The sequence below is a fragment of the Zonotrichia leucophrys genome, chromosome 1A (genome assembly GCF_028769735.1).
Source record: "Zonotrichia leucophrys gambelii isolate GWCS_2022_RI chromosome 1A, RI_Zleu_2.0, whole genome shotgun sequence".
NCBI classification, from domain to species: domain Eukaryota; kingdom Metazoa; phylum Chordata; class Aves; order Passeriformes; family Passerellidae; genus Zonotrichia; species Zonotrichia leucophrys.
In genome coordinates this window covers 13,328,256-13,341,025 of record NC_088170.1, presented here as the reverse complement: position 1 = coordinate 13,341,025, position 12,770 = coordinate 13,328,256, and the positions used below count along the sequence as shown (strand labels likewise).

At 40.4% G+C, this 12,770-nt stretch overlaps 1 protein-coding gene across 2 annotated transcripts in view; it reads right to left on the bottom strand.

The window, feature by feature from the left end:
* The window catches only part of BRAF (B-Raf proto-oncogene, serine/threonine kinase), an 83,729-nt gene that overhangs the window by 59,699 nt on the left and 11,260 nt on the right, over nt 1-12,770 (bottom strand). For both annotated transcript variants that reach the window (XM_064738044.1, XM_064738050.1), the window contains exon 2: nt 8,003-8,104. In XM_064738044.1, coding sequence (XP_064594114.1) covers nt 8,003-8,104 — 102 coding nt within the window. The remainder of the gene's footprint in view (nt 1-8,002; nt 8,105-12,770) is intronic.

Sequence of the window (12,770 nt, the reverse complement as noted above, 5' to 3'; positions counted from 1 at the left end):
TTTGCAAGTCTTGAAAGATGGAGAGTCCACAAGCTGTGGGCAGCCAGCTCCAGAGCTCAAAGCCCACGCTCACAGTGAAGAATTGTCTCTCATGAAATGATCTGATGCTCACTATCTGTGACATTGCCCCTTCCCCTCTGCAGCTCTGGGAAGAGTCTGAGTCTCTCTTTATGCTGAAAGAGCCTGCAGATTGCTCCTGAAGCTTCTCTTCCCTGTGCTGACCACCACCCCAAAGCAGCCACACAATTAATGAGTGGATGGGTGTCTCTTCATTTGCAGCTGCAGCCCAGTGTGCAGTTTGCTGCTGGCTTTGTGAGCGTGGGTCACTGCCAGCTCAGATCGCTCCTGACTAGGCGTGAATTTACAAAGCTTCGTTTCACAAAGTATATATTTGAGAAATTGAACATTAGATTAAAATCTACACAACTTGTCTATCTACACATAATCCTATGGCTATCAAAAACAGAACAATAAGTGAGTTTTAATAATACTGCATATCAATATATTTGCACATCATATAAGTCTCATATGTGTGAGAACACCCCTGAGACTTCAACTAAGTAAACTGCATCAAGGCCTGATAAGCTGCAAAGTCCAACTAAAGCATTACAAGATGGCATGTTTATATTCAATGTGCACACATGCCAAATAAAACTGCTGGCTTATTCTGCTGTATATACTCTGTAGCTTTAACTGTTGTATATACTCAGGAACAGCAGCCATAACTCTTAAATGTTGTCTTCTTACATGTTGCAACCTACTGACAAAATAAAAACTGATCTCAGAATTCAACAGAATTTGAGAGATGTTATGCAGATGTGCCAAAAGAGTTCTGTTGATGAGAACAAAGGATTTTCTCAAAAATATGCATTTCTTTTCTTACATATCATCTATATTATATTTGAAATTTGGTTTTTTGGGCCATGACTAGGCTATACATTCTAGCAAAATCATCTAAGGAAATAAAAAGCAGCAAGTTAATTTTTCTTTTAAATTAATCTGTAAGAATCCAAGTAGCAAGACATGATTTCTCCTTCTCTCTGCCCCCTACTACATCTGGTTAGAACAGCAGTCCAAACTCAAGCAGGTAACTGTTTTTGCCATGCCCTCTCTCTTCCTCAATCAACTGTAGGTAATATCCACATTTTGCAAGACTCAAAAGCCTAGACTACAGGTTCCTGGTTTTTGAAACTGAGATTGTGTTTCTATTTAAAAGATGTCTGACCTTTTAGGCTGTTGATCAAACGTAAATCCCACTAAGTTAAATGGGAGCTGAAGATAGACAGTAACATACGTCACGATTTCTTCATTTAGCAAGACTCCTAAATCTGTACTTAGTCTAACTTTAGACACTCCAGATTTGGTCCAACATATTTGAACAGCATCTGTTAGGAGGCTGGTAAAAACCAATCTGAAATTCCCCAGAGGGCCACCAGGTTTCCCAGTGTCTATATGCAGCGTTAGCGTTTTCCTGGAATCCCACAGTCTGGAACAATCTGAGATTCATCACCAAGATCTATTTTAGACTGTATCTGCATGCTGTTGCAATAAGCATACTTCAGATCAGCAAAGAGGTAATCTTCTTTAATTAACTAATTTGACCTCCTGCATGGATTCTTCAGTTATACAGGAATAAGAAATTAAATACTCTCCTGATGTTCAATAGCCAAACTCTCAAAACTGAGCAGCAAAGCCTCTGAATAAAACACATTCAGGCAAAGAGAAAGGCAAGAAAAAAATAAAAAACACAGGAGCTGGGGGCAAACATACCTCTACCCCCACATTTCTCATTTTAAATTGCTTCCAAGAGTAGGAGTAAGAAAGAGAATGATTCCTTCAAGACAGTATTAGAAAGCTGACCAAATTCTAAAACTTATTTTGATACCACTGTAATTCTATACATTTGCATACTGCTTCATTTTGTGTGGAGTCCAAATTCAAGAAACCCCAACAGACTGGCAGCTCAGTCTTGGACTGTTAACTGAAGTAACCAACATGTCCAGAATGCAACCCCATCCCAGACAACAATTTACACACAAATGGGCCAAAACTGTTTCAGTTCTTACAGGTAAGTAGGGTAGGTAATACTGTACACATGACTATGGGGCAAAAAGGACACACAAGAGTTGGGAAGTTTAAATAGGTAAGGCCTCCCTGAACAGTCACTAAGAGTGTACAAAGGCTAACAAATTAAGATTAAGGCTAACAGATTAAGACATTTAAGCACCATCCCTCCCTTCTAAGTTTGAGCTGAATGCTTTTGGCCAGCCTGGGTCTGTTGTACACAGCAGTTGTTACCAATATACAGACCTTTACACTCTCCAATTCAGCTTGTTACCAATACACAGACCTTTACTCTCCCTAATTCAGCTTATCCTTTCCAGCAGTACTTTGTTGATGGAGACAAAAGAAATATAAATTTTTATGCATGTCCTAAAGAATACACAACTGCCTATTTTAAACAGTTTTGTTAAGTGAATCCTAGGTTTTCCCAGTATCATAATAGCAGCCTTCTTTGCAGTAAATATTTCCAATATTTACAATGCTTAGACAAACCCTTAAGAAAAGGGTTTTTCCATGGTGAGTCACAAACTATGTATTTTGGGAAACAGCACTTCAAGGACTGATATAACGCAGTAAGAAATTATGTGGGAAGACAAAAATCATTGATGTTTTCAGCTACTGAGATACAGAGTGCTTCCAAAATGTGTGGTAAAACCTACTGAGATGCTCCTGCAGCCTCTTTTCCAGGAGAAAATAAAAATACAACTAGTATTTTTATATCTACTGAGTCAAACAGTTATTTCAAATATTTGGAGCACCTCTCCTATGAAGACAGGGTGAGAAAGTTGGGGTTCTTGAGCTTGGAGAAGGCTCCAGGGAGATCTTACAGCACCTAAAGGGGCTTTTCCCTACAGGAAAATTGGAGGGGGGCTTTTTACATGGGCATGTAGTGACAGAACAAGGGGGAATGGCTTTAAATTGAAAGAGGGTGTGTTTAAATTAGATATTAGGAAGAAATTGTGAGGAACTGTTCCATTGCACGGAACAGGTTGCCCAGAGGAACTGAGGACACCCCATCCCTGTTGCAGGTCAGGCTGGATGGGGCTCTGAGCAGGCTGATCTACTGAAAGGTGCTCAGCTCATGGCAGGGGTGTTGGAACCTCATGATCTTTAGGGTCACTTCCAACCCAAACCATTCTGTGATTTCCAGGGGGCTGTTTGAGCTGATGTCACACACAGCAAATAGGAAAAGTTAAAAGCCAAGATTATATAAGAAGGAAATTTGGCTACAAGCCATTTTTGGATTTTAATACAGTCATTGCTTACTAGGTTTATTCTTTCTTCCAGACAGAACAAACAGAAAAGCTTTTCTTACCATCACATTAGAGAACATTGACAAGATTCCCAAAGCTATTACTAATTATAATGATTAGAAGAAAATTGTGTGATTAATGACAAATGTTCTTTTCTTTCTTTTGTACATTTTGTTTCCTCCCCCTGTACCTCAGACACATACTCAGAAGTCTCTCTGCAGCTTGGGTCTCCCTCCTGAGCCCTAATTTTCCTGCAACTTGCTGCCCTCTAGCTCCACACTACATTTTCCACCCAGGCTTCCACACTCTGCTCTACTCCCCCTGCTGCACACTGACCTTCATAAGACCATCACTGAGGAGTGATGGATCAAGGCAGGGAGATACCCCTAAATTTGAGTATCCCTTCTTGCAGGAATAATTAAATATATGCTGAATTCAACACAGCACAAGTCAATCACTTGCAGTATTTCAAGAAAAGCATTTCTCTTTTGCAGTCAGTTGATGAAACCTGAAATGATGGCTGCAACAACAGCTGTCAGTTTTCAAGTTCTTTTGACGTAAAATGCATTGACACCCTCTCCTGAATTTGGGAAAAATTTAAATCTGAGGAGGGTGAAAATTTTGTCTTGACTCTCAGATGAACACAGAAACAAAAGCTTTATTTCTTGAGCAACAGTAGCTAAGGCATAAATTCCTTTTTATTTTTAAATGAGATGTATGTTTTATATTCAATGCACAAATAATTTTATTATAACCTTTGCATGCTCCATTTTCAGATTTATTTTCTTGCTGAATTCTTCACTTTTCTCACAAGCTTCTGCTCTCCCCAACCTCTCCTTTCACTTTTAACTGAAAAGGCAATGCTGTCACCAGGTTCAACCACAAGTTCATGTGACAGGTCTTCAGAGGCAGCTCCAAGACAGGCCAGGAGCCAGTGTACAGGGTGCTGCAAGTTCTGTGAACATGAGCAGGTAGTGAGAATTGTAGTAAATTAAAGATGTAAAGCCAGCAGGAGTACAAAAGAACCAAACAATCTATGATACTGAAAATCTACATGCTGGAAGATGGATGGATAGCTGTCAAACTTGTCAGAAGAATAAAAATAGCCATAGTTTTGCAGGAAGCATTACAATAAAACTAGATGTTTACATCTAGTGAAAGGCAATATGGGTGTAAGCAAAAGTGTTCATTTGCAGATGCTTACCTAGCATTTAGTTTTGGCTAATTTAGACTTTTGCTAAAAGAAGACAACATGCTTACAACCTCAAGAGATGATCAAGAGACACTATCCACTCTCTTAAGGAGTCCTTAAGAGTCACTCACATTTTATGGAAGATGCAAAGAGGTCAGAGGAGGACAATAATTTTAATCAACACAGGCTGAGGGATGAAGGGATAGAGAGCAACCCTGCAGAACAGGTACTGGTGGATGGAAAGTTGGACAAGAGCTGGCACCCACTGCCCAGAAAGCCAACCATATCTTGGGCTGCATCAAAAGCAGCGTGGCCAACAGATCAAGGGAAGTGATTGTGCCCCTTTTGTGACACCCACTGGAGTGCTACACCCAGCTCTGGGCTCCCAGTGTAAGAGGAGGACATGGACCTGTTGGACAGGGTACAAAGGAGGTGACAAAGATGATGGGAGGGCTGGAGCACCTCTCCTACGAAGACAGGCTGAGAGAGCTGGGATTGTTCAGCCTGTAATAGTCAAAGGGCCTTTTGATATTTCAAGTGATCCATCAGAAAGATGGGAACAGACTTTTTAGTAAGGCCTGCCGTTACAGGACAAGGGCTGATGGTTTTAAACTAAAAGTGGGTAGATCCAGACTAGATGTAAGAAAAAAAACTTTTATGATGAGGGTGGTAAAAATTGGCACAGGTTGCCAGAGAGGTGATGGATGCCCCATCCCTGGAAACATTCAAGGCCAGCTTGGATGGGGCTCTGGGCAACCTGATCTGGTTGAAGATGTCCCTGCTTGTTGCAGGTGGGGTTAAACTGGACAACCTTTATAGATCCTTTCCAACCCAACCCATTCTATGAATCTAAGGCAACAAAGGGAAGGGTGATGCAGTTCAAGAAACACACTAGCAAAATTATTCATACAGATTCTAGGTAAAAGCAGGACTATATTACAGCCAGAAATGAGTCTTTGGCAAAGCAATAAAAATAGAAAGATCAGAAGATGATGGATGGAACCTAAGCTGCATTACCTTCCCACCTGAATGTTGTGGTGAGACCACACAGACCACATCCAGGCTTACCCACAGACTACAGGTAAGAGCTGAAGGGGAGAGGGGAGCCCTCCACAGAAGGCAGTGATGGCACCCTCAAGTTCTGATGACAGAACTTGAGCCCCAGACCCCCAAAACCACTATGTTTCCTTAGTTCTGCCTTTGCTAGAGGCAAACATGTTCTTTTCACACTTGATCACAATACATTCAAAACTTTTTACATACAGCTTTGTTCTTCTGTACTGCAACCAGAGTTTTTCTGGCCCTTTCTCTGACAAGTGATGGAATACAGGAAGTCAAAACATGAGCTCTAGCATGACAGGTTAGATTGAGATAAATTTCTGTCAAGTAAATGCTCAGAAGAGAAAGCAAGCCCTGTCTTACCAAGCCAAAAGGTGGGAAATGCACAGAAAGGACACACTAGACAACTGCTGCTGGATTGAAACTGAAAGAGAGTAAACTTGCTTCTAACTGTATCTAGCATTCAGCAATAGATTTCTTCTTTTTTTTTCCTTTCACACTTTAGTTCTACCACAGGAAGTCTACACACTAAACAAATTACAGGTTTGCAGCATTTAATCCTGTTCACCTTGATAAATGCATCTGAGGATGATCTAATCTATGTTAGTGACCATTCAAATAACAAGTTCCTTTCCTCTCACATCCCATCTTCTAGTTCTTGGCTCACAGCTGCAAACTCTTTCCCTTCCCTAATCTTAACCACAGCTTTGCAGCTCACTGATTTAATCATGATCAGGTTTAAACTACTACCTGGATGGTAAAGTAATCCAACAAAATCAGGGTATTTTCCTTACAGGTCAGTGACTGGTTGTGGCTTAGTCACTGCCAGTACTACAAGTACCTGAACAAAGGAAGCTGGGGAACTGCACAGCAGAACAAGCTTTTCATGTCAGCCATGGTGGGCTCTTCCCACAGGACTGTCCTATGGGATAGCAACTGCAAAAGCACAATGCCAGCCCTTTCACCTTGCACCCAATGGCCTGTGGCTCCCTAGTCAGTAGCAGCACCCATGTCCCAAGATGTGCTCATGACCCAGGGGAGCTCAGTGCAGCAGAGGAACACCCTGCTCTGCCTCATGTGCCACGCTGATGAGCCAGAGCTGGAGCTTCAGCTCAGTGGCACAGGGATCCATTCAGCTTCCAAATGCATGATTTGTGGTCACCAGCTATTTCAGACTTACTCTTCATGCTGTCATAATAATTTTCTAGTACCTCTTTATGACTGCAAATGGTCTTTTCCCTATCAATGACCTACAACACAAACACAGAGCTTCCAGTAATGTATCTTGGTTTTAGTTTCAATAAAACCAAGTGACAAATAGCTGAACTAATATCTTCCCTACCTTAAATCCAGACTTATAGATGTATATATGTATAGACTAAGTTTGTTATTGTTGCAGTTTGATACACAATCTAACAAAACTCGCTTGCATGTGGCAATAATAAATCCTAACATAAGGAATGAACCAGTCCTTGTGAAAACAGAGGTGTGCTAAATGTAGCAGGGTGGATAAAACAGTGATAGCACTGATTCAATGCTCCCATTTCACATTAGCAATAAGTAAAACAACTACCAAGGGCCTCATTTGACCTTAACTGTTCAGGACATAATGTCAACATTTGTATAATCAACCTAGTGCCCTGCTCTGACATATTAAGATAAAAGCTAGAAGTACCTCAAATAATGAGATCTTTATTTTTAATTATCCAATACCTTTAGGCAGCAATTGCAAATAAAAGGACTAGAAAAGAAATCTGGTTGACCTCCAGTTATTTCAATACTTGAGGGAAGCACAAAAAGGGCAAGTTTGAAGCACATGATGCCCCTTCAATTCCTAATAGAGGTAACTTTTGCATGCAGCTCTTTAAGCTCTAAATGGTCCTATGTCAATGCAACTCTATGAATCTGGAGTGATGAAAAAATACAGACAATGAATTTGTAGTTAGCTTACAAATTCAAAATGGCTTTAAAATTCTACTCACCCCCACAATTTTATCTATTTCTGTAAGAAGTCCCCTTCTACTAATGCAATTTTTTGGATTATACATGACCACTTTTCAATGACAAAAAAGGGAAGTCAACTGCTTTAAAGGCAAGGTTAGTCTTACAAAATGTTTTCATGTGTATATATTGGCTTTAACACAGCATGACTTCCCTCATTATAAACACAATCTTCTCTCCCTTGCCCCCTATGAAGAGGCTTGACATTTCTATTGCACCAACATTATTATTACAGCATGCCACTCATCTTCCCCTACTGAATTCCCAGAAATCCCATACAGTTCCTTTCTATCTCTTAGAAGAGAGCTCAGTTTGTAATGCACAAGGAGAATATACCCTTTCAATATAGGTATTCTCAGTTTTAACTTTAGATACTTCACATAAGATAACACAACACTAATCTATAACCACATTTGTTTGAATGTGAACTTACCTCTAAATATATTGAAGGTGGGTTATGCTCTCCTCCAAATTTGTCTAGCAGGGCTTCTATATGTTCTTGTGTCAATTTAATCATCTGTTTGATATTCCACACCTAGAACAGAAAATATTTTTATTCATTAAAGGAAGCCTACAGAATCTGTCCTAGAACAAAACAAGAATTCCTCAATATTTAGTACGAGAAGTCCATTATAAAAATTTTAATTATCAATAAACAAGTGCAAAAGGCTACCCTGTTCATCCAGTGTCAGTAATAGCTTATTTCTGAAATACACAGAAAGAACTTTGATTTGGTCTTACAATTCAGGACCCATTGAACAAACAACTTCTAAGAATGGTTTGTTTTTCTTGTTAATCAACATGTTACATATTTTTCTTGCAAGACTTTGCAAACCAATTTCTAGAGTATTACAAAATTCACTGAAGGAGTTTTTCTATTAAACCTTAGCAATGTGGGTTAACAATACTCACAATTCCATACCTAGAGTTCTATTCACATGGCAATAGGATCTCCTGATTTTAAAGAGCATTTTCCATGTCTCAACATCCATATTTAGTCTATCCTGCAAGCTACAGACCTTGGACATGACCTAAAAAAGACATTTACCTCCTGTACACAGAGATGACCTACAGCATTGTACTGTGAAACCACTCATGTTTCTATTCATTCTTCACAACTGGAAAGAGTTCACTTTAGGACTTGGACACTACTGCAGGTGAACAGTATCATGAAACTGAATTTATACCTAAACAGACAGCAAAGCACAAAAATGAGCCTTTAAATAATGCTACACTGATGTAATAAGCAAGTCCAAGCAAAATCAGAAATTTAAAGCAGAGGATGAGGGAGGAAGAGAGGAGAATTGCTCCATCATACATACTGTTATTCTGACTACTTATCAGAAAAAAATTATTCCATCAAGTTTTTAGAGCCAGGATGCTCTAAAAAGCATCTCCAGGGTGCTTCTTCCAAAGGAACCCAAAAGATTCCTGTTACCTTTTCCAGTCTCTCCCTTTTCTAATTCATGGATTGTAATATGTAATACATAGCCTCAAGATCAGGTCTCAATGTACAAATTGTGACAACCTACCTCTGCAAAAAACCCCCCATGCAAATCATCTGATATTCTAAAGTAGGCACCAGTAATAAGATGCAATCCAAGATGGATCAAAACAAGTTTTAATATGTAAATTGAGAAGCTCACAAACAAACTCTAAAATACTGAACTTGCACTTTGCACATCACCTTATTTACCCATTCTATTTCTAGGTATCAGTTATCTGCCAGCAATTTCCTGAAGTAAACTAATGACTGATTCACTTTTAGCCCAATTTTTTGAACAGATACCAGAACAAAGACTTCATCAAGAAGCTGCAGTTGAGCAAAAATAGTTTCCTCAGGAACAAGCAAACCAAACTACAAAGAGTGAGAGTGGGGGGATACCAAAGAATGTGCTACTCAAGTATTCTGTATGTAAATTCCCCTGAGGCAATGGTGGGAGTCAACTCATTTCTCAACTTGCAGTCATTTATCAGTGAACCTAGGACTGCCAACCAGCAGCAAAGAGAGGGCTTTCTGTATTTGGTTAGTTTTTCCCAAGATGGCAAGAGCTAGTTGTATGCTTGGCGAAAAGAACAAGAGTGAATCAACACCATACCAATTAACCTGTTCAATATAAGGCTTAGAACATTTGCTTACCATGTAATTTGTAACATGCTGTTAACCCAGACTGCATGTACTGAGAATTCCTGGCAATCTCAGCAATTATCTCAGGACTACCAGAAATAGGTTTATTAGTACTTAAGGAAATGTCTATTATTTGGTTATTCTGGCGATTTTACCCAGCAAAGGTTTTCCTCGTGTAAATGAACAATTTACTACACTTAACTGCCTGGCAATGGGGAAGGTGAAGAGGAAAGATTTTTGGCCAACAAAGCAAGACAGAAATGCAGGAGGATTTGAGGTAGAAAGGGAGCTCTTTAGGTCATCTGATCCAAGCTCCTCTTCAAGCAGGATGCCCAAGACCGTGTCCAGATGGTTTCTGAGTATCTCCAAGGATGGAGAGTCCACAGCCTCCCTATGGCTGTGCCAGTGCTCAGTCACCCTCACAGTAAAAACGTTTCCTGATGTTCAGAAGGAACCTCCTGTATTTCATTTTGTGTCCACTGCTTCTGGTCCAGTCACCAAGCACTGCTGAAGACAGCCTGGCTCCATTTCCCATCTGCCCATCATCTTTGTGGCCCTTCACTGGACACCAGCCAGCACAGCTCTTCCCTCCAGTACAGCCACATTCATCTTGTACTGGGGAGCCCTGACCTGGACACAGCACCTCAGGTGAGGCCTCACCAGTACCAAGGAGAAGGACCCCTTTGCCACATGAATTTCCAAATACTTTTTTTCAATATCAATAATGACTAATTTCCCTGCTCACAGTATTTTCTATTTTGTGTCCATAACCAGAACATTGCTTCTCTCTCCTCTTACCGTAAAGATACCAAATAACAAATGTAACACCACCAGCAACATGCACAATGGAAGCATGTCATTTTGGACATGTTGGCAAGAGAATCAAACAGCCTCCAACAAGGGCAGAGATCTTCCTCCAAAGTCACATCATGACAAGTGGAACCCAACTAATTTAGGCTGCCAAGTAAAATAGTGTGGGCCCCATACTTGACAAGGTTCAAGGCCTGGTCAGACAGGGCTCTGAGCAACCTGGTCTAGTGGAAAGTTCCCTGTCCATGACAGGGCAGTTGAAGCAAGATGATCTTTAAGGTCCTTTCCAACCCAAACCAGTCTGTGATTCTAAGATTGAGATTGATGAAAAAATTTTAAACTTGCTGCCAGTTACCAGCCTGAAATAAAAATATCTTCACCTGAAGAAGCTGAAATTACAGTCCAATAGAACACAAAATTTCTCAGAGGAACCAAAAACATTGCCCTGAATTACCTAGTATGTATCTGTGCAGGAAACCAAGAGCCTTGCCACAAGTGAACCCTACAGGCAAACTTAATATGGATTCTATAATGTTAGAAAAGTTCCTCATACATTTAAAAGTACACTGAAGGGAGAAGGAAATTTATCAAAGTCAGCCATAGCAACAAATAATGACTTGTTGCTCACAGAAATGGAAAAGCTATTTTGTGTGCCATATTCATCAAGTCTTCTGACAAGATGAGAACTTTCACAAATCTAGTATTGACTAGCATATTCTAGCCCAAGAACACATATTCTAGCATAAGAACACATATGCCATAACAAATTTCCAAGCTTCACAATTTCCTTTTAAGTGGCAATTTGTACTGCTATTTACTTAGAGCAAAGTTACCTTCTGGCTTCCTGCATCTGTGAGCATACTAACACAGAGTTTTTTGTGATCCAGAGCAATCCTTGAGAATGAACCCCTGTGCAGGCCCACTGCATCCTACTATGCAGGATCAGTTGCTGCTTCAATTCAATTGAAGGAACTCAGGTCTTTTCCTCACTGGAACCCAGAACAAGGGGCCTCACGTGACTCAGGAAAGCCTGCTGCTGCCCAGCACAGCACCCACAGCTTCTGCCTCACCACAACTCCACCATCCCTGCTGCCTTTTCACAGCCAGCAGCTTCAGCCCATCTCTCCTCCTTGCAGACTCACTCACTCAGCCAGCTCAGCTTAGTTTGTGTCACGAGCCCAGCCCAGCCTTGCAGACCTTGAGCCGAGCCAGAGCCCCATCTTGGCTGTGCAGAACACCCTGGAACACCAAGTGCCTCAGAATTACATCTCTGGACCTCAGCAGCACTCACAGATACATATGTTCCTATAAACTATCCAAATAAAACCCAAATGTGCAAAAAAGGCCTAGCAAGGGTCTCAGTGCCCAGAAGCACATACATTCCAAGACACCACCAAAGAACTGCCTAACAACAGAGACACCAAAACCATGGCATGTGGAATTCTTATATCAATCAGTTTCAGACCAAAGAGCTTGTTCCTACACCACAAAATAAACCCAAGTTTTTCAAGATTAAAGTAATCCCTTTATCCACTCTTTATTCACATTTTTTTAGAAGTAAAAGAAAACTGCCTGAAAGTTATTGAGAAAGAACAGACATCTTTTTCTTATTCTTATGAGCTCCACTATGTTTATGAAACCCACACCTGTAGGAAAACATAAAACCACAATTGTCAAGTACCTTACAGAAATACAAAAATTGATGCCAGCCTCAGAGACAGTTGCTGGAAACCTAAATGCATTTTGAAGTAAACCTGCAGTGCACCCAGTAGTGCCCACATGCAAGTCTGGTCCCTTTCCAGAGGAAACAGAATGGGGACTTGAGACACTGCTTAAACTGTAGTTCCATGAAAAAGTAATGAATCCTTTACAGCTTGGATAACCATATCATTTTTCCAAAAAAAGCATCAAATAAATGTTTCTGGCCTATCTTGTAGCTTTAGGTTAAGGTTACTCTCTATCACAAGAGATTAGATTTGATTCTCCTTTTAGTGCTGCTGACACAAGGAAGCTGACGCAGGCTAACATAGACACAGGCAGCCAGACAACTGGAAATATTCCAGATATACTGGAATATATCAACTTGAATCTGCCTATTGTGGATAATTGTGCATTAATTTTGCAAATAAGCACTCCCTTACAATGCAATAAAGACAATGACCTATTTCAAGCCAGAGGCAAGTCAGATACAGCAGAAGCCCAAATCCATTCTATTCAGGGCAGACTATGGCTGCACAGACCACAGTATGTGGAGCTGGAAGGT